This window comes from Peromyscus eremicus, chromosome 10 (assembly GCF_949786415.1).
Source record: "Peromyscus eremicus chromosome 10, PerEre_H2_v1, whole genome shotgun sequence".
Classification (NCBI taxonomy): Eukaryota; Metazoa; Chordata; class Mammalia; order Rodentia; family Cricetidae; genus Peromyscus; species Peromyscus eremicus.
Genome location: NC_081426.1, coordinates 23,531,494 through 23,553,396, shown reverse-complemented (window position 1 = coordinate 23,553,396; position 21,903 = coordinate 23,531,494). Strand labels below are relative to the sequence as shown.

At 42.0% G+C, this 21,903-nt stretch overlaps 1 protein-coding gene and 1 non-coding gene across 2 annotated transcripts; one reads left to right on the top strand and one right to left on the bottom strand.

The window, feature by feature from the left end:
* Window positions 1-985: 985 nt before the first annotated feature.
* LOC131920962 (histone H2A.V) lies at window positions 986-20,579 on the bottom strand. The gene is made up of 5 exons (XM_059275474.1): window positions 20,450-20,579; window positions 12,522-12,599; window positions 7,324-7,437; window positions 1,914-2,043; window positions 986-1,264 (listed from the first exon to the last, which is right to left on the bottom strand). The coding sequence occupies exons 1-5, from the start codon at window positions 20,450-20,452 to the stop codon at window positions 1,203-1,205; spliced, it is 387 nt and encodes a 128-aa protein (XP_059131457.1). The 5' UTR covers window positions 20,453-20,579; the 3' UTR covers window positions 986-1,202.
* LOC131921316 (small nucleolar RNA SNORA40) lies at window positions 3,340-3,461 on the top strand. The gene has a single exon (XR_009381944.1). It is a non-coding gene; the product is annotated as a small nucleolar RNA SNORA40 (small nucleolar RNA).
* Window positions 20,580-21,903: the final 1,324 nt, after the last annotated feature.

Here is a 21,903-nt window from a genome sequence, read left to right as displayed (position 1 = left end):
CTGTAGCACATACACTAGTGAATGAACTTCAATCTTTAAAGACTGTAAGTTACTGCAGGCTTGTTGGATCAATGAGAGACTTCAACAAGTTAGAACTGCAAGACAAAAGCAGACAGTTTGGTAAAGCAGCATCATTTCTAGGGAAAGGTGTGAATTCTGGAGCCAGGAAGGTCTAGGCTCGAGACCTAACTCCACTGTCCTATCTACTAGCTCAGTCACCTTCTGGGCAGGTCATTCGATCCCTGTGGACATCAGGCATCATACCCATAAGTGGGGCAATAAAATTCCTTCATGGGTGAAGCAGGCAGCATCGGCACACACGTGGTAAAGTGCTCGGTAAAGGAGTCAACTCATTTCAGGACCCGATTTTGACCCTGAATACCCACCTCCCTTTGTCTGTCACCCTTGCAAGAAAGATCTGTCTCCTAATTGCTGGCATTAGTTCACAAAGTTTTCCTTTCATGGTTGCATGTAATAAAGTAATGGTATATTACTAAACTTTGACTGTATTCAAGATTCAACACGGTACCAATCATGGTACACTACTTTCCAATTTTTTTTTTTTTTTGAGACAGGGTTTCTCTGTGTAACAGTCCTGGCTGTCCTGGAACTCACTGTGTAGACCAGGCTGGCTTCGAACTCACAGAGATCCACCTGCCTCTGCCTCCCGAGTGCTGGGATTACGAACGTGCGCCACCACTGCCCGGCCCAATTTTTGTTTTAAGATTATTCTGAAAGACTAATTTGCTATTTAAAATTTCAATGTCTGAGCAAAATACTTTTTTTTTTTTTCTCTTAAAAGAGTCTTTTGGCAGTCTCTTGTGGTCCAGACTGCCCTAGAACTCAGCATGTAGGCAAGGGTCACTGTGAACTCTGAAGGTTCTGCCCCACCCACCTCCCAAATGCTGGTGCTGCAGGGAAACACAGCCATGCCCAGGTGTGAGCAAAGTATTTCCAACACACCATGAAGAAATTCTGAGACAAATTAATTTTGTAAAAAATGTTTTATCAATTCTATTTTTGTATAAAACACAAGGGAGAAACCTGGTCAATCACCACATGACCATGACCACAGGGAAAGGGACTTATCAAACTTCGAGAGTCTAAAAACATACAAATGTTTTTTATCTTGTCTATGCTTTTCCGCAGGCGTTCTGTCCCAGTCACAGACAGTGAGGGAGAGCAGGTTGGTTCAACACTTCCTAAGCAGTTTTCTGCTGTCCCTTCTTCCCAATCAGGGATTTGTGGATGTGTGGGATCACACCTAGAGTGAAATTTAAAAAATATTTTAATGTACTTTTCTTTATTTTAATAACACTCGGTATATCTTAACGCTTTAATGCTAAAGCAAACAGGCAATTATATAAAGGGTGGAATTTATTGAAGTCCCTTTTCACATTTGGATCCTATTAAACCCACAGGAGTCCATGAACACTTCGACAGGAATAGTAAATGTAGCTAACTACAGCCATCACAAGGTTCTGTAAGGATTCAGCAACGTACCTCACACCTTTATAGATCCCCAATACACAATCATTTTGGTCCTGCCAAGTCTACCACATTAAGCAACTTCTCAGGATCATGTTATTTCTCTAGCATAGTTCACAATGTGTGAGGAAATATCTTAAACCTTAGGCTTGAAGTATCCAAGCTAAAATAAAAGCAGCACTACACATGACAACAGAACAAAGATTTACTCAGATCACTATGAAAAGAGGCCTGGAGGGTCCTGAGTTGTGGCTCAATTGGAGTATTTTCTGTAGCATTTATGAGGACCTAGGTTCACCCCACCACCACCACCAGAACTGTAGTATACTTAACACTTGTGGAATTACAATTCATAGGGTTTCTAGTTAACCATTCAAATGCACAGAATCACTGATCTGAATGATAGATATATTAATAATACATACCGCCCCCGGCTATGGTAGCCTTGATAAGTGAATCCAACTCTTCATCACCTCGGATTGCAAGCTGCAAGTGACGTGGAGTGATGCGCTTTACTTTGAGATCCTTGGAAGCATTACCTGCCAACTCCAGCACCTATAAAGCATCCATGAAATAACACAACTAAGGAAACAGTAGGTTTCCAATTGCAGGAGAACAAGTCTCTGTACCTGTATCTAGTACGGTTCTTCCTGTATCACTGTATGCTTTACGACAGTCAGTACCTCCCACCGACGCCCCTCATATGCATTCCTTGCACAAACATATAGAGAAACATACAAAAATCTCTTCTTCCCAAGACAGGGCTCCTCTGTGTAGCCTTGGCTGTCCTGGAACTTGCTCTATAGACCAGGCCGGCCTCGAACTCACAGCGATCCCTGCCTCTCGGTGCTGGGATTAAAGGGGTGCGCCCACCCGGCTGACAATGAACTTCTAATCCCTCCTGTCTCCATCTCCAAGAGCAAACATCACAGGTGTCCACTGCACTCCCAATGAATGACACTGCAGACTGAACTTAGGGCTTCATGCCAACCACAGCAATGCACTGTTGCTCTGTTTGTAGACATGGTCCCTCTTTGCAGCTGTCTATAGTCTGGAATTTTGGGATTACAGTGTACCCGCTTGCCCAGCGAACACTGCATTTGTTATCTGTCTATACCTGCCATCAGCTCTATGGGCACTGTTACATCTTTGATAGACGTAACAAAAATAACTCTACAGAGCATCCTCATTTAAGCAGAGCAGAGACTATATCATACATCTGAATCAAATGTTGGCAAGCTTCAAAACCTCCCAGTGCCTTACCTCAGGCCTCTCGCTGGTCTAGAGTGAGCCCTGCATCAGTATGTTTTGAAAGCTCTCCAGGAGGTTCTAGTGAAAGCCAAGCCTGAAAAACGATTACCCCTGACATAAACTGTTGGCTTAGGGATCACAGTTTTACCTCTATTAAATAACAAAACTCCATATATGTTTTTGTTTTTGTTTTTTTGAGACAGGGTTTCTCTGTGTAGCCCCTCGCTGTTCTGGAACTCACTCTGTAGACCAGGCTGGCCTGGAACTCAGAGATCCACTTGCCTCTGCCTCCTGAATACTGGGATTAAAGGCATGAGTCACAACTGGCTGGTCAAAGCCCCAAATTTAAATACCTAGAACATGCTGGCTTCTTTAAAAGTGCATTTCTTTTTTTTTTTTTTTAAGATTTATTTATTTATTATGTATACAGTGTTCTGCCTGCGTGTATGCCTGCAGGCCAGAAGAGGGCACCAGATCTTATTACAGATGGTTGTGAGCCACCATGTGGTTGCTGGGAATTGAACTCAGGACATCTGGAAGAACAGTCAGTGCTCTTAACCTCTGAGCCATCTCTCCAGCCCCCAAAAGTGCATTTCTATAAGCACCTGTTTTTTGTTGAACTGGTGGACAAAGACATAGAAGACAGGTGCAAAACTGAACCCCCTTTGCTACCCAGAATTCATGATTCATTCTGAGTTTTGATGCATATAAGACATGATACTTAAGACAGAGTAACAATGGCACTGTCCTAACAATGAGGCTGACTCTAAGAATAAAGGAGGTGATAAATTAAAAGCATAAAAAACTAAAACTACGCCGGGCGGTGGTGGCACACGCCTTTAATCCCAGCACTCGGGAGGCAGAGCCAGGTGGATCTCTGTGAGTTCGAGGCCAACCTGGACTATCAAGTGAGTTCCAGGAAAGGCGCAAAGCTACACAGAGAAACCCTGTCTCAAAAAACTGGAAAAAAAAAAAAAAAAACAACCTAAAACTACAGGGCCTCACACAAGCTATCTATGTACCTACTCTCTCACCGAGCTGTATTTGTAGAAAGTCTAATTCTACCCTAAAAACCTTGGTCAGTTGTGAGTGAAACATGTAATATCAGTCACTTGAGGGGCTGAGAAAGGACTCCACGTCTAATGCCAGCTGTGGCTGTCTGCAAGACTGCCTTAAAGAAATGAAGGATGGCCGGGCGGTGGTGGCACACGCCTTTAATCCCAGCACTTGGGAGGCAGAGCCAGGTGGATCTCTGTGAGTTTGAGGCCAGCCTGGTCTACAGAGTGAGTTCCAGGACAGGCACCAAAACTACACAGAGAAATCCTGTCTTGAAAAACCAAACCAAACCAAACCAAAACAAAAACCCCAAAAAACAAAACAAAACAAAAAAGAAAAGAAAAAAATGAAGGAGCCTCAGTGGCTAAGAACACTGGCTACTCTTCCACAGAGCCCTGGTTAAATTCCCAGCACCCACATGGTGGATCATAATCATCTTAACTCCAGACCCAGGGTACCTGACACCCTCTTCTGGCTTCTGTGGGCACTGAAAGCAGGTGGTAAGCAGACATACAAGCTGGTAAAACATCCAAATACATAAAATAATAAAACAAGACAAAAACCCAAAGGACTAGGGATGTAGATCAGTATAGAGTGGTCCCCCAACTCACAAGATCTTGGGTTCAATCTGAAGTACCACAAAGAAAATGTACCTGACATGTGAAAATAGGAATGTAGAGAGACCTCAAATGGTGTGAGCTATAATTCTATGTGCCACAGCACTCGTAAATGAAAATGCTTATCTTCACAGAGCCTGCAGTAAACTACAAATCTGGGGTAGGACCAAAGAAGAAAGTGTCTCAACTGACATCAAAGTGCCCCCACGAAGCCTTTGCCTTAGAACACAGCAAAGCTCAACTCCCCATAAATCACAGTTGCACCCTCAACAGGATGATGAACTAAATGACAGCAATGATATTAACGTGCACTACAGCCACATTTCCCAGCTTGGCTCCCATCACATCTTCCCCATTAAGAATCTTCCGCTTGACGCCGGGCGGTGGTGGCGCACGCCTTTAATCCCAGCACTTGGGAGGCAGAGCCAGGCGGATCTCTGTGAGTTTGAGGCCAGCCTGGGCTACCAAGTGAGTTCCAGGAAAGGTGCAAAGCTACACAGAGAAACCCTGTTTCGAAAAACCAAAAAAAAAAAAAAAAAAAAAAAAAGAATCTTCGGCTTGGCTTGGCTGTCTTTACCATCTGACTTGCTTGCTACTCCATTACTTGCCTGGTTTGGAATGTAGCTTTCAGCATTTCATGCCTTCCTATGTGTTTTCCAGAAGAGGGCTAGAGACGGGGAAAGAAGAGCCAGGATCCTCCTAGTGAGAAGTTTCGCCAAAGTAACTTATCTAACTGAAATGTGAGGCACATTTGTAACCAGGAGGGAAGGATGCTAACTCTTACTCACTGTATCAGAAGGTACTTGATGTTTACAGTCTGGCTTTTGTCTGCTGTTTTGGGGACAGGGGCTCTTTAAATGGCTCAGGATGGCCTCAAACTTACAATCTTCCAGCTCAGCCTCTTGAGTGCTAAGATTACAGCCTGGCTGGATCATTCTATTTCGGATCTTCATAAACTAAGAAGGCATGCTGTAACTTCATGAATATTGTCCGGCCCACTACCCCCCACCCCCCGCCAGCCCAGGTTTGGTGTTTTTTTTTTTTTTTTTTTTTTGAGAAAGGGTTTCATGTACCCCTGGATGGCTTTGAATTTACTATGTAGCCAAGATGACTTGGGTTCCTGATCCTCCTGCCTCCACCTCTTAAGTGTTGGGAAACAATCCCAGGACTTCATGTATGCTAGGCAAGGACTCATGAACACTGCCAAATGACTAACATATATATCGGGCAATATTTCTTTCTTTATTGTGTCACTTAAAAATGTGGTTTGTGGGCTGGAGAGATGGCTCAGAGGTTAAGAGCACTGGCTGCTCTTCCAGAGGTCCTGAGTTCAATTCCCAGCAACCACATGGTGGCTCACCACCATCAATAGTGAGATCTGGTGCCCTCTTCTGACACACAGGCACACTGTATACAAAATAAATTAATTAATTCATTAATTAATCTTTGGGGTTGGGGATTTAGCTCAGTGGTAGAGCGCTTGCTTAGCAAGCACAAGGCCCTAGGTTCAGTCCTCAGCTCCGGAAAATTAAAAAAAAAAAAAAAAATGTGGTTTGCTGGCCCTCACTTAAATGTTAAAAAACAAAACCAAGTATACTAGGACTCCTTTTAAAATTGGCAGAGTGATACCTTGACGAGATGGCCTATTCTACACAGAATTCCAATCAGCCAGAGTTATCTGTCTCTAGCAAGCCAAATCAACAAACAAAACCTTCCCCAAACTAAGCAGAACACAGAGCGAGTTCCAGGTCAGCAGAAGCTGCTGTCTCAGAAAGCGACCCAGAGAGAAAGAAGGGGATTAGCCTACAGAAGAATGTCTGCCGTACACCAAACAGTGAAGGGGAAGATGAACAGGAATCTCACTTACACAACCTAAGTAAAACATAGCTCTCTGAACAGATGAAGATAGGTCTCTTCTGAATCCCAGAACCTAATCAATATTTATATGTATAATTCAGCTATCATTTGGCTTAAAAGGGCTTACTGGGAAATGTTATCATTTATACTATTTATACAGAGAAAATATTTTCCAGTTTAAAATAACCCTGGACTTTGGAATTATAACCTGTTTTTATGTTCAGACTATCTGAGTATTATTTCTTCTGTAGTTGTACATAAAATGTTTTTCCATTCAAAAAAGGGGACAAATATTATAGAATTGTATTACTTGAAATATATAGAATATACAGACTCATAGAGACAGAAAGATTAGACATTATCTCAAGATAGAGAAGAAAGGAATATAGAGCAATGATTTCCTAAGTACAGAATCTCTGTTTTGTGTGATGGAAAAACCCCACAAATGGACAGTAGTATCAGGACATAATATCATGAATGTAATAAATCAATACAATTAATGTAATTAGTGAATATCATAAATATAATTATTATGGTGCACGCCTTTAATCCCAGCACTCGGGAGGCAGAGGCAGGCGGATCTCTGTGAGTTTGAGACCAACCTGGGCTACAGAGTGAGTTCCAGGAAAGGTGCAAAGCTACACTAAGAAACCCTGTCTCGAAAAACTAAAAAATAAATAAATAAATAAATAAAATTATTGAATGAATACTGCAAATGTAATCGATGAATACCACAAATGTAATTGATATCATGAGTGTAATTAATGAATATCATGAGTGTAATTAAAAAAATAAATTAATTAAATAAAAAAAAAAAAAAAAAGAAAGAAAGAAAGGAAAGAATGCAGCAGCCAGTGAGGAGGTCTACTTCTGCAACCCCAGCACCCGGGAGGTGGAGACCAGGATCAAAGGCTCATGGTCACCCTTTGTATGCTGGAGTTTGGGGCCACACAGACATAAATACAGGCAAAACACCAGTGTACATAAAACACAAACAAATAATTAAAACAAGTGTTCTCCATGTAGCCTCGGACCCCACACGGCCCCCACAAACCTCAGCCGTGAGGTACTCCAGAATTGCAGCACTGTACACAGCAGCAGTGGCCCCCACCCGTCCGTGGCTGGTGGTGCGAGTCTTCAAGTGTCTGTGGATGCGGCCCACAGGAAACTGAAAAAGAGACGTCTTGTTGGGAAGCACTGCAGAGTTTTAACAACATACGGTTGAGTGTAACTGAACGCTTAATGATATCACAGGCCAAATTTCCTCGGGAATTAATAGTCTAGGGCCTGTATGTATGTGCTGGTAATCAGGCTTAAATCTTGAATTTGTGCACAACAGTTTCACGGTAAAAATGAAAATTATACCATGATGTTATCAATTACATGTTCAATGCAGTCCAATAATCACAACTGTATTTAATCAATTCTTTCACATAAAGTCACATGACGTTGAACCCCCACCATTCTCCTCTGACCCTAACTCTGTTCTTTCCTCAATTTCAAAAGGTCACCCGATAGTTAAGAAAAATCAATCCCTTAGCCAGGTGTGGTGGTGCACGCCTATAATCCTAGCACTTGGGAGGCAGAGGCAGGCGGATCTCTGAGTTTGAGGCCAGCTTGGTTTATAGGGCTAGTTCTAGGACAGCCAAGGCTACACAGAGAAACCTGTTTCAAAATAACAAAACAAACAAACAAACAAAAAAACCCCAAAACAAAACAAACCCAACCAACCAACCAAAAAAATCAATCCCACCTTTTCATTGTGACTTCTCATTCCCTAGTCCTACTTACTTGCATTCTCTAATCTGCTTATTTAAGTGTGTTTTAGTTTGGGGTGCTGGTAATACAACCCAGGGCCTTGCACATGCTAAGGAGCTCTACCACAGAGCTACATTCCAAGAGTCCACTCTCTGCCACTTTACCGCCTCGTTGTTTCAACAATTAAAATTCCTTCCTTCCCGCTGGCTATCCAGGTCTGCAAACTTTAAAAACAAATCTGGGGCCTTTCCTTTGAGTGGATTTCTTTACTCGTCTGAGGTAATCTTACATGTCATGGTTGGCCTTGCCTTCTCAATCCTCTGGCCACAGCATCTGTAGCACTGGGGTTCCAGAGATGTGCTACAACTGGTACCTGCACCTCAGTCTTCTGTTCTCACTTCTCCCCACCCAAACTTGGCTTCTGAGAAGTACTATTTTTTTTTTTTTTTCAGAGCTGAGGACCGAACCCAGGGCCTTGTGCTTGCTAGGCAAGCATTCTACCACTGAGCTAAATCCCCAACCCCCAGAAGTACTATTTTTGAAGTCCAGGATGTTTAGTTACCAAATCTAGCAGTCACTTGTAGCTCTCATTCTTAAGGGGAAAGATCATCTCCAGAAGTAATTATAATTTTCTTAAGAGCACAAACAATCAATGTCTCACTCCTGTTTTGTACTATTGGTAAGGTGTGCTGTCTGGTACATAACAAGACACCCAAACCATCTCTTACTTAGCTTTAGAGACCATAAAGAACTTTACTTTAAATTAAACTATTTATTTTATGTGTATGGATGCACAGTATGAGAGTCTAGTTCCTTCAGTGGTCACTGGATCCCCTAAAACTGGAGTACAGTTGTGATCTGCCATATGGGTGCTTGAACTCAAACCAGGATCTTCTGGAAGAACAGCCAGTTCTCTTAATAGTTGAGCCTCTCTCGACCCCTACAATGAGGTCTTTAAGACAGTGTCTTGGGTGGGGGATGGGGTGGTACACTCCTTTGATCCCAGCACTGGGAGGCAGAGGTAAGCAGATTTCTGAGTTTGAGGCTAGACTGGTCTACAAAGCAAGTTCTGGGACAGCCAGTGCTACACAGTAAAACCCTGTCTCAACATCTCCCCACCCCACCCCCAAAAAGACATGGCCTTGCTAAGTTTCTCCGACTGCCCTGGACCTTCTGATTCTGTTGCCTCCTACTTCTGAGTATTTGGAAGCAAAGGCATGTGCCCAGTGATTCTCTGCTTTGGTCATAGCTACAGGACCAAGCATCCCTTGAACAACTTAGTGGCTGGCAAACAACTGGACTCCAGCACTGGGGAGAGAAGACATTAGGCCCACAAGCTACAGGACCCTGTCTACGGACACTGGCCCCTAACCAAAACAAGGAAAAAATACTTGAAAGGGACCATTAATGTTCTTGTATTTCTGAGTCTCTTAGATTAGGACACTCACTCACAACATTAACTTTACATAAACGATCTGAAACCTTTAGAAACCTGGACTTGTTTCCACTTTTAGATATTTTAATATACATTTCCGTGAACTTCAGTGACTGGCATTACATTCATCTTCTAGCGCATTCATACTACAATTTCTATGTCTCTTTTAGATTAGAAAGTTCCAACTCTTAGAGAAACCTTTTTTGTTCAACTCTATACCTCTTTCCATCTGCTGCCGCTCCTTCTTTTTTTGTAGCTCTAGAGGCTGAACCTAAGGTCTTACAACATGCTGGGCAAGTGCTTTACAACTAAGTGACATCCCTCCCTTTCTCTGTATTTTGTCTTTGATCTTGCTGGACAGAGTGTGAGTTGGCCTCCAACTTGCAGAAATCTTCCTGCTTCTGCTTCCTGAGTGCTTTGTACCACATATCAGACTTGCTTTCTATTTTTTGAGGTAAGCTGCCCAGACTAGTCTTGAACATATTATGTAGCCCAGATTGGCTTTGAATTTGTGATCTGGCCTCAGCCTCCTAAGCAGCTGGTATCACAAGCAACACCAAACTCTCTTAGTTACATGGATTTTTTTTTTTTTTTTAACAAAGCCATGCTCATTTTAGTTTTAAGATTTTGTGTGTACAAAGATTTGTACAAGATTTTGCCTTGTATATATGTCTGTATACCATTTGCATGCCTAATCCCCTGGACTAGAGTTACAGACAATTGTAGCTGCCATTGGCATGCTGAGAATTGAACCCATGTTCTCTGAAGAACAGCCAGTGCTCTTAACTACTGAGTTCTCTCCAACCCCTACATGAACGCACGCGTGTGTGTGTGTGTGTGTGTGTGTGTGTGTGTGTGTGTGTGTGTGTGTCCTGTTCCCTATTCCCCAGAGACAGGGTTTCCCTATTTGGCTCTGGCTGTCCTGGAACTTGTTCTGTAGACCAGGCTGGCCTCGAGCTCAGAGATCCACCTACCTCTGCCTTCCAAGTGGTAGGATTAAAGGCATGTGCCACTGCTGGCCAGTTGCATGCATTTTTAAAATCCCTTTAAACCACTAAATTATTCATCTTACTTTAAAAGTTTACTACACTTCTTTCTTTGTGTCTGTGTACCCAGGGAGGCCAGCAGAGGACACTGAATCCCCAGGTGTTGGAGCTACAGTTTAAGGTAAGGGATGCCCAATGAGATCAGGGAAGCTCTGTAGTCCTCTAGAAGAGGAGCAAGCACTCTGAGTTGCTGAACCGTCTCTCTAGGCCCCTACTTACTTATCTGTGTATCAGTCAGAGGACAGCTTGCAGAAACTGGACATCTCCTTCCACCATTTGGGTCCGGAGGCATCTGGAGGTAAATGCCTTTACATGCTGGTCCATCTCACCATCCCTTCCTTTCCTTCTTCTCCCTCTCCCCCCACCCCTTTGTTTATTCCTTAAATCAATGCAACAATCTCCACTGACTACTGCCAAGCTTAAATACCCTTGAAATACATTCTGGAGATTTAAGTAGTGACCTAGAATACACGATATATGCTTGAAAGCTAAGTTCCTGGCTATAGAAGACGGCTCAGCAGTTAGGAGGACACACTGCCCTTGATGGGCAGAGGATCTGGGTTTGGTTTTCAGCACGCACATGGCAGCTCACTCCAGTTCCAGGGGTTCCAAGGTCAGGCTGGCGTCAAACTCAGAGATCTGCCTGCCTCTGCCTCCTGAGTGCTGGGTTAAAGGCACGCCCTACCACCATGGCTGTTTTCATTTTTAGTTTAATTTTGTGTGTATGATTGTTCTGCCTGTGTGTATTCACATCATGTACGGAGGTCCAAAGGAGGCACTGGAACCCCTGGGAAATAGCTCAGTACTTACCTAGAATGTGTAAGCCTGGGTTCCATTATTATTATTATTAAGATGTATCTATTTCTAGTCAGGCAGTGGTGGTATACACCTTTAACCTCAGCACTTGGGAAGCAGAGTCAGGCCTCTGAGTTTGAGCCAGCCTGTCTACAGAGTGAGTATCAGGACAGCCAGGGCTACACAGAGAAACACCATCTTGAAAAATAAAAATCAAACAAACAAAAATTATGTACCTTTATTTTTATGTGTATGAGAGTTTGCCTGCATTGATGTATGTTCACCACGTGTGCCTGGTGCCCAAAGAGGGCATAACTCCCCTAGAAATAGAGCTAGAGATGGTTGTGAGTTACCATGTAGGTTCTGGGAACCGAATCTGGTCCTCTAAAACAGCAAATGCTCTTAACCACTGAGCCAACTACCCAGCCCCCCCCCCGCTCCACTAAAGATCCGCCTGCCTCTGCCTCCCAAGTGCCAGGATTAAAGGCGTGCGCCACCACCACCCAGTTTCCAGCCCCTTTTAAAGCATTCCTGCGTGCAGGGAATAATTTTTCCTCATCTAGAAAAATCTGAGTCTGTAGGCTAAAGTTGTAATAATTCACATACATGAAATTTGAAAATACTTAGGAGTTTAGAGCATACTTCTCAGTCTACAATGGAGGTCTTTTAGGAAATATTCAGAGAATAGTGCAATAATCCAATATTGGCCTCTAATTGTATCCTATCCTGAAAGTCAATGAACCATTGCAAACACTCTCAAAAGGAAAACCAGAGTATACTCACTTGAGGTTTATAAGAATGAAGAACAGTTATATTCTTGAAAGAACAAGTATTTTAAAAAGAGATGTATTTTGTTTTTATGTCTACGTGTCTGTGAGCAGGTGTTACAGGTGGCTGTGACCCTTCCGATGTGGGTGCTGGGAACAGACCCCAGGTGTTCCACAAGAGCAGCACACACTCTTAACTGCCAATTCAGTTTCCCAGGCCCAAGAACTGATACTAATAGGGAAAAAGTCACCAAGTTTGTTAAGACATCTTGTTCTCTCATAAAACACAAATGAATGGCCTGCTTTATAGTTTAAGTCTTAAGCAGTTACTCTCACGTTCAAGGTCTATCATAATAAAAGGACATTTCTGTAACTAATGAACCATCTCCGGCTCATGAATTATGAAGGGAAAGAAAACATGGAACTGTGACAGAATGGATTCATTCATTACCTGCAGCCCCGCTCTCTGGGAGCGCGACACCGCCTTAGCCTTGGCCTTCCCACTGTCTTTCCCAGCTTTGCCTCCAGCCTAGATGAAAACAATTTGGAGTTGAAAATGTTAACGCAAAATAAATAAATAAATAAATAAAAATCACAAAACAAAATTTTTGCTTTAGGTAAAATTTTCTAATAAAAAATTGAAAACTTAAGATATCTAGGTGATTTCCTGCCTCATTGTAAATATATATGATATTACTTTCTATTAATACATTAAAAAAATCAATCACTAACACTTATTCAAAGTTTAAGTTATGTATAAATTGGTATGTATAAATCTTGCAAATTTCTGATTGATCATGTAAGTTTCATGCATTTCAGAAACATTTAACTTTTCAAAAAAATCAGCATAACACTATTTCTACAGAAAATTGAGAATTTAGTTTTTCTGGGAGGCAAAGCAACCATGTTATCAAAACTTAGGCTAACAAAACAAACATTGAAGAAGAGAATGATGTGCCTCAGCATATAGCAATTCCATTTCTGGTTATAGACTCTAACAAGCCAAGCCGCAAACAGGTACATTATTTCCAGCAGCCAAACAAACAGAATCAGTAAAGTGCAATGGACAGAAACAAAGGCTGTTGGTCACTGGGTTATGTCCTTACAGAATGTACTATAATTGACTGTTTCCTGGCCAGCCATGAAGTGGACACACTCTTGCTACCACTACGCTTTCCCAAAGAGTATGGGGCCAAGTGAGCATGGACCAAATCATTTGAAACCTCGAGGCAAAGTCTTTCCCTCCACTTTTTCTTTTCTGGACAGGGTTTCTCTGTGTAGTCCTGGCTATCCTGCTGGGACTCTCTCTGTAGACCAGGCTGGCCTCGAACTCATGGAGATCCACCTGCCTCTGCCTCCTGAGTGCTGTGCACCACCACAGCCCAGCAGTCTTTCCTTCTTTTAACCTTTCTGTCACGAATCTGGTGGTGTTGATGAGGAAATAAGTAACAGAGAAATTTAGTACCAGGAGTGGGGGTATTGCCATGACTATACTTGACCTGTGGCTCTTAGGTTTCTGAAACTGATTTACAGGAGGAATGTGGAAGAGTTTGGAGATGTGGGCTATAGAAGCCCTAGAATGTTATAAACAGAACTCAACCAGCAATTCTGTGGAGCTCAGAAGAATAAAGCACATTTAAAAATACACAACAGGCCGGGCAGTGGTGGCGCACGCCTTTAATCCCAACAATTGGGAGGCAGAACCAGGCGGATCTTTGTGAGTTTGAGCCCAGCCTGGTCTACAGAGCGAGATCCAGGAAAGGCGCAAAGCTACACAGAGAAACCCTGTCTCGAAAAACCAAAAACAAAAAAACAAACAAACAAAAAAAACCCCAAAAACCCAAAAACCAAAAACAAAACCCAAAACAAAATACACAACAGATACAGGGATTCAGATAGGAACAAAGACTACTAGGAAATAGACTAAGAGCCATTCATATTATATTTGTCTCTATTTTGTATGTGTCCTGAAACTTTGGGGGAGGCTGATTTAAAGGTGTCACATGAGTGAATTGAGGGAAGGGGCTTTCAAGACTATGGCGCACCGAGCTTTGGCACTGCCATTGCGAGCTGCTGTGAGCAAAGACAGGAGCAAAAAGCTCAGTATTTAAAAATAGACGTTTTAGCTGGGTGGTGGTGGCGCACATCTTTAATTCTAGCACGCAGGAGGCAGAGGCAGATGGATCTCTATGAGTTTGAGCTCAGCCTGGTCTACAGAGCAAGTTCCCAGGACAGCCAGGGCTACACAGGGAAACCCTGTCTTGGGAAAAACAACAACAACAAAAAACCCAACAAAAACAAACAAACAAACAAACAAAAAAACCAAATAAAGGAACAAAACCAATGAACTGTTATTTGCCCCAATCTCCCAAGCCATATATAATTAATTCTTTCAACTTTAAAATTAAAATAGTTGATGACTAAGAAAGAGAAAACCTGTAAGAACTGGGCTAAGCAGATGGCTCAGCAGGTCAAGATAACTGGCACTAACCTTACCACTTCAGCTTGACCCCTGAGACTCACTGGTGGGAGGAGAGAAGAGACTTCAGCAAGTTGTCCTCTGGCCTCCATAAGCCCACCCTTACATATACACAATAAATACCTACTTTAAAAAATGAAATGATACAAAATTTCTTTTTTTTTTTTTTGAGACAGGGTTTCTCTGTGTAGCTTTGCGCCTTTCCTGGATCTCGCTCTGTAGACCAGGCTGGCCTCGAACTCACAAAGATCCACCTGCCTCTGCCTCCCGAGTGCTGGGATTAAAGGCGTGCGCCACAACCGCCCGGCAATACAAAATTTCTTATCCCAAAAACTGTGTGTTAGACTGAGCTAAACTTCTCCGTTTAAAAAGTTTATTCATGGAAGCTCTAGAACAAAAGGAAGCAAACTCACCCAGGAGAAATAGACGCCAGGAAATAATCAAATTGAGGGCTGAAATCAATGAAATAGAAACCAAGAGAACAATACAAAGAATCAATGAAACAAAGAGTTGGTTCTTTGAAAAAATCAACAATATAGGCAAACCCCTAGCCAAACTAACCAAAAGGTAAAGAGAGAGTACCCAAATTAACAAAATCAGAAATGAAAGGGAGACATAACAACAGACAATGAGGAAATCCAGAGAATCACCAGGTCATACTTCAAAAACCTGTACTCCACAAAAATGGAAAATCTGAAAGAAATGGATGATTTTATGGATAGGTACCACATACCAAAGTTAAATCAAGACCAGATAAACTATTTAAATAGACCAATAACCCCTAAGGAAATAGAAACAGTCATTAAAAGTCTCCGGACCAAAAAACGCCCAGGACCAGATGGTTTCAGCGCAGAATTCTACCAGATTTTCAAACAAGAGCTAATACCAATACTCTTCAAATTGTTCCACACAATAGAAACAGAAGGAAAATTACCAAACTCTTTTTATGAGGCTATATAGTTACCCTGATACCCAAACCACACAAAGATGCAACAAAGAAAGAGAATTACAGACCAATCTCCCTCATGAACATTGATGCAAAAATACTCAATAAAATACTGGTTAACCGAATCCAAGAACACATCAAAAAAATTATCCACCATGACCAAGTATGATTCATCCCAGGGATGCAAAGATGGTTCAACCTTCGAAAATCTGTCAATGTAATACACCACATAAACAAACTGAAAGAAAAAAAACACATGATCATCTCATTAGATGCTGAAAAAGCCTTTGACAAAATCCAATACCCCTTCATGATAAAGGTCTTAGAGAGATCAGAATACAATGAACATACCTAAACATAATAAAGGCAATTTAAAACAAGCCAACAGTCACTATCAAATTAAACAGAGAGAAACTCAAAGGGATTCCACTAAAACAAGGAACAAGACAAGGCTGTCCACTCTCCCCATACTTATTCAATATAGTACTTGAAGTTCTAGCTAGAGCAATAAGACAACAAAAGGAGATCAAGAGGATACAAATTGGAAAGGAAGAAGTCAAACTTTCACTATTTGCAGACGATATGATAGTATACATAAGTGACTCCAAAAATTCTACCAGGGAACTTCTACAGCTGATAAACTCCTTCAGTAATGTGGCAGGATACAAGATCAACTAAAAAAAAAAATTAGTAGCCCTCCTAAACACAAATGATAAAAGGGCTGAGAAAGAAATTAGAGAAACATCACCTTTTACAACATCCACAAATAATATAAAATATCTTGAGGTAACACTAGCTAAACAAGTGAAGGACCTGCATGACAAGAACTTTAAGTCTCTAAAGAAAGAAATTGAAGAAGATATCAGAAAATGGAAGGATCTCCCATGCTCATGGATAGGTAGGATTAACATAGTAAACATGGCAATCTTACCAAAAGCAATCTACAGATTCAATGCAATCCCCATAAAAATCACAACACAATTCTTCACAGACTTGGAAAAAAACAATACTCAACTTCATATGGAAAAACAAAAGATCCTGGATAGCTAAAAGAATCCTGTACAATAAAGCAACCTCTGGAGGCATCACCATCCCTGACCTCAAGCTCTACTATAGAGCTATAGTAATAAAAACAGCTTGGTATTGGCATAAAAACCGACATATGGACCAATGGAATTGAATCGAAGGCCCTGACATTAATCTGCACACACATGAACACCTGATTTTTGACAAAGAAGCCAAAACTATACAATGGAAAAAAGAAAGTATCTTCAACAAATGGTGCTGGCATAACTGGATGTCAATATGCAAAAGATTACAAATAGATCCATATCTGTCACCATGCACAAAACTCAAGTCCAAGTGGATCAAAGACCTCAACATAAATCTAGTTACACTGAACTTGATAGAAGAGAAAGTAAAAAGTACACTTGAACACATTGGCACAGGAGATCATTTCCTTAATATAACACCAATAGCACAGACACTGAGCACAACAATTAATAAATGGGACCTCTTGAAACTGAGAAGCTTTCGTAGGGCAAAGGACACAGTCAATAAGACAAAAAAGACAGCCTACAGAATGGGAAAAGATCTTCACCAACCCCACATCTGACAGAGGATTGATCTCCACAGTATATAAAGAACTCAAGAAACTAGACATCAAAATACTGAACAAACCAATTAAAAAATGGGCTACAGAGCTAAACAGAATTCTCAAAAGAAGAATCTCAAATGGCTGAAAGACATATAAGGAAATGCTCAACATCATTAATCATCAGAGAAATGCAAATCAAAACGACTCTGAGATACCACCTTACACCTGTCAGAATGGCTATGATCAAAAACACTAATGACAGTCAATGTTGGAGAGGATACGGAGCAAGGGGAACACTCCTCCACTGTTGGTGGGAGTGCAAACTTGTACAATCACTGTGGAAATCAGTATGGCGGTTCCTCGGAAAACTAGAAATCTATCTACCTCAAGACCCAGCCATACCACTCTTGGGCATATACCCAAGGAATGCTCAATCATACCACAAAGATACATGCTCAATTATGTTCATAGCAGCAGTATTTGTAATAGCCAGAACCTGGAAACAAACTAGATGCACATCAACTGAAGAATGGATTAAGAAAATGTGGTACATATACACAATGGAGTACTACTCAGCAGAGAAAAACAATGACAGCATGAAATTTGCAGGCAAATGGATGGAACTAGAAAATATCATCATGAGCGAGGTAACCCAGATTCAGAAGGACAAATAGGGCATATACTCATTCATAAGTGGATACTAGATATAAAGCAAAGAACAATCAGACTGCAACCCACAGATACAGGGAGGCTACCTAGCAGGGAGGACCCTATGATTACTGTGGCTTATAATAAGTTTTGGTTTTGCCCAATCACTGGGCATGCTTTAGTGAAACATTTCACTCTTAGGATAAGAATTTGTACCGTATCAAGCTGATGAAAGGATATGCTGGCTGTACTTTCAGGAGGGGAGGCTAAAATCTTTTTAGATTATGGATTAGCCTATAAAAAAAAATGTCTGCCATAAATCAACAGTGAAAAGGAAGATGAATAGGAATCTCACTTACACAACTTAAGTAAAACATAGCTCTCTGAACAGATGAAGATAGGTTTCTCCTGTATCCCAGAATCTAACAAATATTTATATGTATAATTCAGCTATCATTTGGCTTAAAAAGGCTTATTGGGAAATGTTATCATTTATACTATTTTCTACAGAGACAATATTTTCCAGTTTCAAATAACTCTGGACTTTGGAATTATAACCTGTTTTTATGTTAAAAAAAAAAACATTTAAGTGGAAAATGCTGAAGGACCACTGAACTCGATGTTGTATTTACATGTCTATATCGGTATAAAATAATGATTATAAATGCTTAAGAAGGTGAAGTGCAAATGTGAATTTAATAAGAAGCAGATTTCCAACACTGTACACAAACTCCTTTGTTACAAATAAATATCTATGCTTCTAAATAAAAACAAGTTTATTCATGGGAAAAGGAGCACACTGAAATATATCTTCACTCCTGAAAAACTTGGAAACTGGATACTTTGCTATTACTTTAATAGACACACTTTTACTTCTTGTCAATTTAAAAAAATCTTTATTTCTTTACCAAGGAAAACAATGGTTCCAGTATTTTTTTAAATCTAAAGTTAATGCTTATGTACAGTTGGACAGATATTGAAAACCTCTCACCAGAATTTGAGAAAGAAAAAAGGGGATCATGAAAACCAACTGCTTGAGCAAATTAATCTATTTACAAACAGGTAACCCCGTGCTGCCTGTCAGAGTAATTTCCTACGATCGCCACATAACAACGACAGCTGACAGAGCTTTGCTAGTTCGAAGTTTAAGAATTTTACAGTCCAAACTTGGATACTTTCCATTAGCCAATCTGCTTATAGTCATCTACTAAACACCTCACATGTCATCAACATGAGACAAATCACATTATTTGCGGTATGAGAAATGATAGCCTGGGGTTGATTTAACTTTTAAGCAAGCAGCACCTGTTGAAGGTATCTGGTCTTGTGAAGATGTAGATGAAACTCAAAGTAATAAAATTGATGTTATAATGAATTTGCTATAGATCTGTTCAGGAGACATGGACACAAACGAAATTTAGCTAAAGGAGCACTGCCTCCAAATACCCCAAAGATAAGTAGTCTGCTAACCAGGCCTGTGAGGGGTAAGGGGAATTTAGGTGCTAGGATATAGTAGTTTATTCACTGGGACTGATCCTGCCAATCAGACTCCATTCCCATGACAAAGGAGACAGCACTGATTTGTGACCAGTAGTTAAACCCAGATTCCCATACCCAAAGACAGATCTCTAACTGGCAGCTCAAGGAGGCAGGAGCACAGCTGTGGTCACAACCATCATTAGGTCCTACTCTGCCATTTATTCCCTTGTGCTCTCATCAAGAAAAACATAATTCTGCCAGGCAGGCAAGATGACCCCGGGTAACAACTATTCGAAAGAGAACAACACTGGCATACTTACAATAATCCTGGCAATATGTAGTATTTTTGCTGTGTAAATCTCCTATCTGCCTAAGTGGCCAGACTTGCAATCTCCTGCCTCTGTTTTAATTGCTCGAAGTGTAACCTGGGACCCGTAAAGAGATTTCAGGATGACAACGTCTGTGGAAAGCACAAGCTTAAAATGTACATAAATTAGTCAGAGCTTCCGTTGAAGGCCGGCTCTTGCTTGGGGGTGTTAGCCCAGCCATACAAACGTTACTAAAGAGCTTTTCTTTAATTAATCTCTTAAGTGTGTGGAGAGAATCCTTACTGGGAAGGCATATTATTTCTGTAACAGTAAAAGGATACTTAAAACAGGAATACCGACATAAATACAATTCCAAATTTTGTGAGCGTCATTCTAACAATCTTGACTCAACGCAAAGGTTTCTGTTGCTTTTAGCACTTTCTCCTTCCCCTGAATTTTAGAATGGGGCTAAAGTTTTATTCACTTTCGTTTCTTAAAATCCGCTTTAAACTAGATCTGAACTGCAGAATGAAAAGATACTTTAAGATGAAGCCATGTAAATAAACTCCTGTTGCAAAGAAGTCGGGGAACAACCCAGTGACCGCCTCAAGCCGGTGCAAACCGCGAACCGACTGAGCGGGACTGGTGGGCAGGATCAGAACTCCTCCGATCCTCCGCAGGGGCATTACGTAACCCAGGACCGAAGACTCAGAACTTGCACGGCTGCAGCGGGACCTCCTCCGTGCGCCGCAGAACCCGCCCCTGCTTCTGCCTCCCGCGTCCGGCGCGGCCCCCCAGGCGGAGTCCGGCCCCAGCTGGCGCTCCCGCTCGGCCCCGCGACACCGCCCACTCCCGGCTCCATAGGTGGAGATGCCGCTCGGGGCTTCCGCGCGCCTACTCCCCGCATGACCCCCGCACTCACCATGGTCTCGGCCGCGAGACTCCCACCGCAGCCCCGCGCCGCCGCCGCTCTCGCAGCCGGACCACCGCTGCGGGAGCCGGACAATGCCCCGGGCCCGCCTCGCGCCGCCGCCACCAATAGCCGCTCACGTTGTTCATTTGAACCTCGGCGGCGGGCCAATTGTACGCCTCCTTCTAGTCAGAACCCCGCCCTCTCGGCACCGCCTCCCTAACGGCTGTTTGTTTTTGCACACGGCACTTGGAGGCGGGGCCTCCAACCCCAACATTGACGCGCTCTCCGCCTCTCTCCTGGCTCGGAGTCTGATGAACAGAAGAAAGAACCAATGAGAGAAGAGAAACGCCAATGAAAACATTGCCGGCAGCACCGGAGGCGGGAGTCTGGGAACAACAGCGGGATGAGCCAATGGACTGGAGTGATTCGGCGCAGCTGTGCCTTTCCCGCCCATTCAAGAGCCTGCTCGGCCTTCTTAGTTCGCTTTGTTTTTCTGCTATTACTAGAAGTTTACGGGTAACGTCGAACTAGCACGGAAGGAAAGGTCCAAAGTGCAATTATCTTCGTGCGGAGGCTATTGTGAAAATTTAGGAGTGTGTGTGAATCGCACTTGGCACGTAGTAAAATTCCCTAGTTATCGTCGACCCCTTCATACAACTTTAAAACGCTTCATTATTTTTGTGATTATCATTGAACCTGGGCGGTTTGAGAGAGCCACATCTATTTCTCAGCTGAAGAAATGAGCTTAGGAGATCGTAGTCTTTAACATACAGCCCATCGGAATTCTTTTTTTTTTTTTTTTTAAAGATTTATTTATTATGTATACAGTGTTCTGTCTGCATGTATGTCTGCAGGCCAGAAGAGGGCGCCAGATCTCATTACAGATGGTTGTGAGCCACCATGTGGGTGCTGGGAATTGAACTCAGGACCTTTGGAAGAACAGCCAGTGTTCTTAACCTCTGAGCCATCTCTCCAGCCCCCCATCGGAATTCTTAAGACTTCGTACTGGTTCCAGCTTCAAATGCTTTATTCTTTTCGCCTATGGAAGAACAGACTAATTCTAGGAATTAATTGTGAACAAAATAATTCTCTACTTTTTTTTGTTTTGTTTTGAGACTTCATTCTTGTGGTTGGGTTTTTCTAAGCCAGTGTGTTTAGAAATTTACCTCCAGGTAGACGATATCTGCCCCCAAATTTGAATTACATTTCTTTTGACAGTTAACCTCTATCAGAAGAAGCAACCTGGGAAAGTGAGTCTTTCCGGAAAAAAAATAATTTGAATTCTAGACGAGGAAGGGATGAACTTCTAGTTGACTTTGGAGAAAAAAAAAAAAAAAAACTCAAATGAAGATATGGACAAGTCTGAGGAGAAGGGGGCCAATGAAACCGGAAATAAATGTACACTGTACTCAGAGACTAGAACTGAGTTCAGAGTTCAGAGTTAGTTCACTAGACAGTACTCT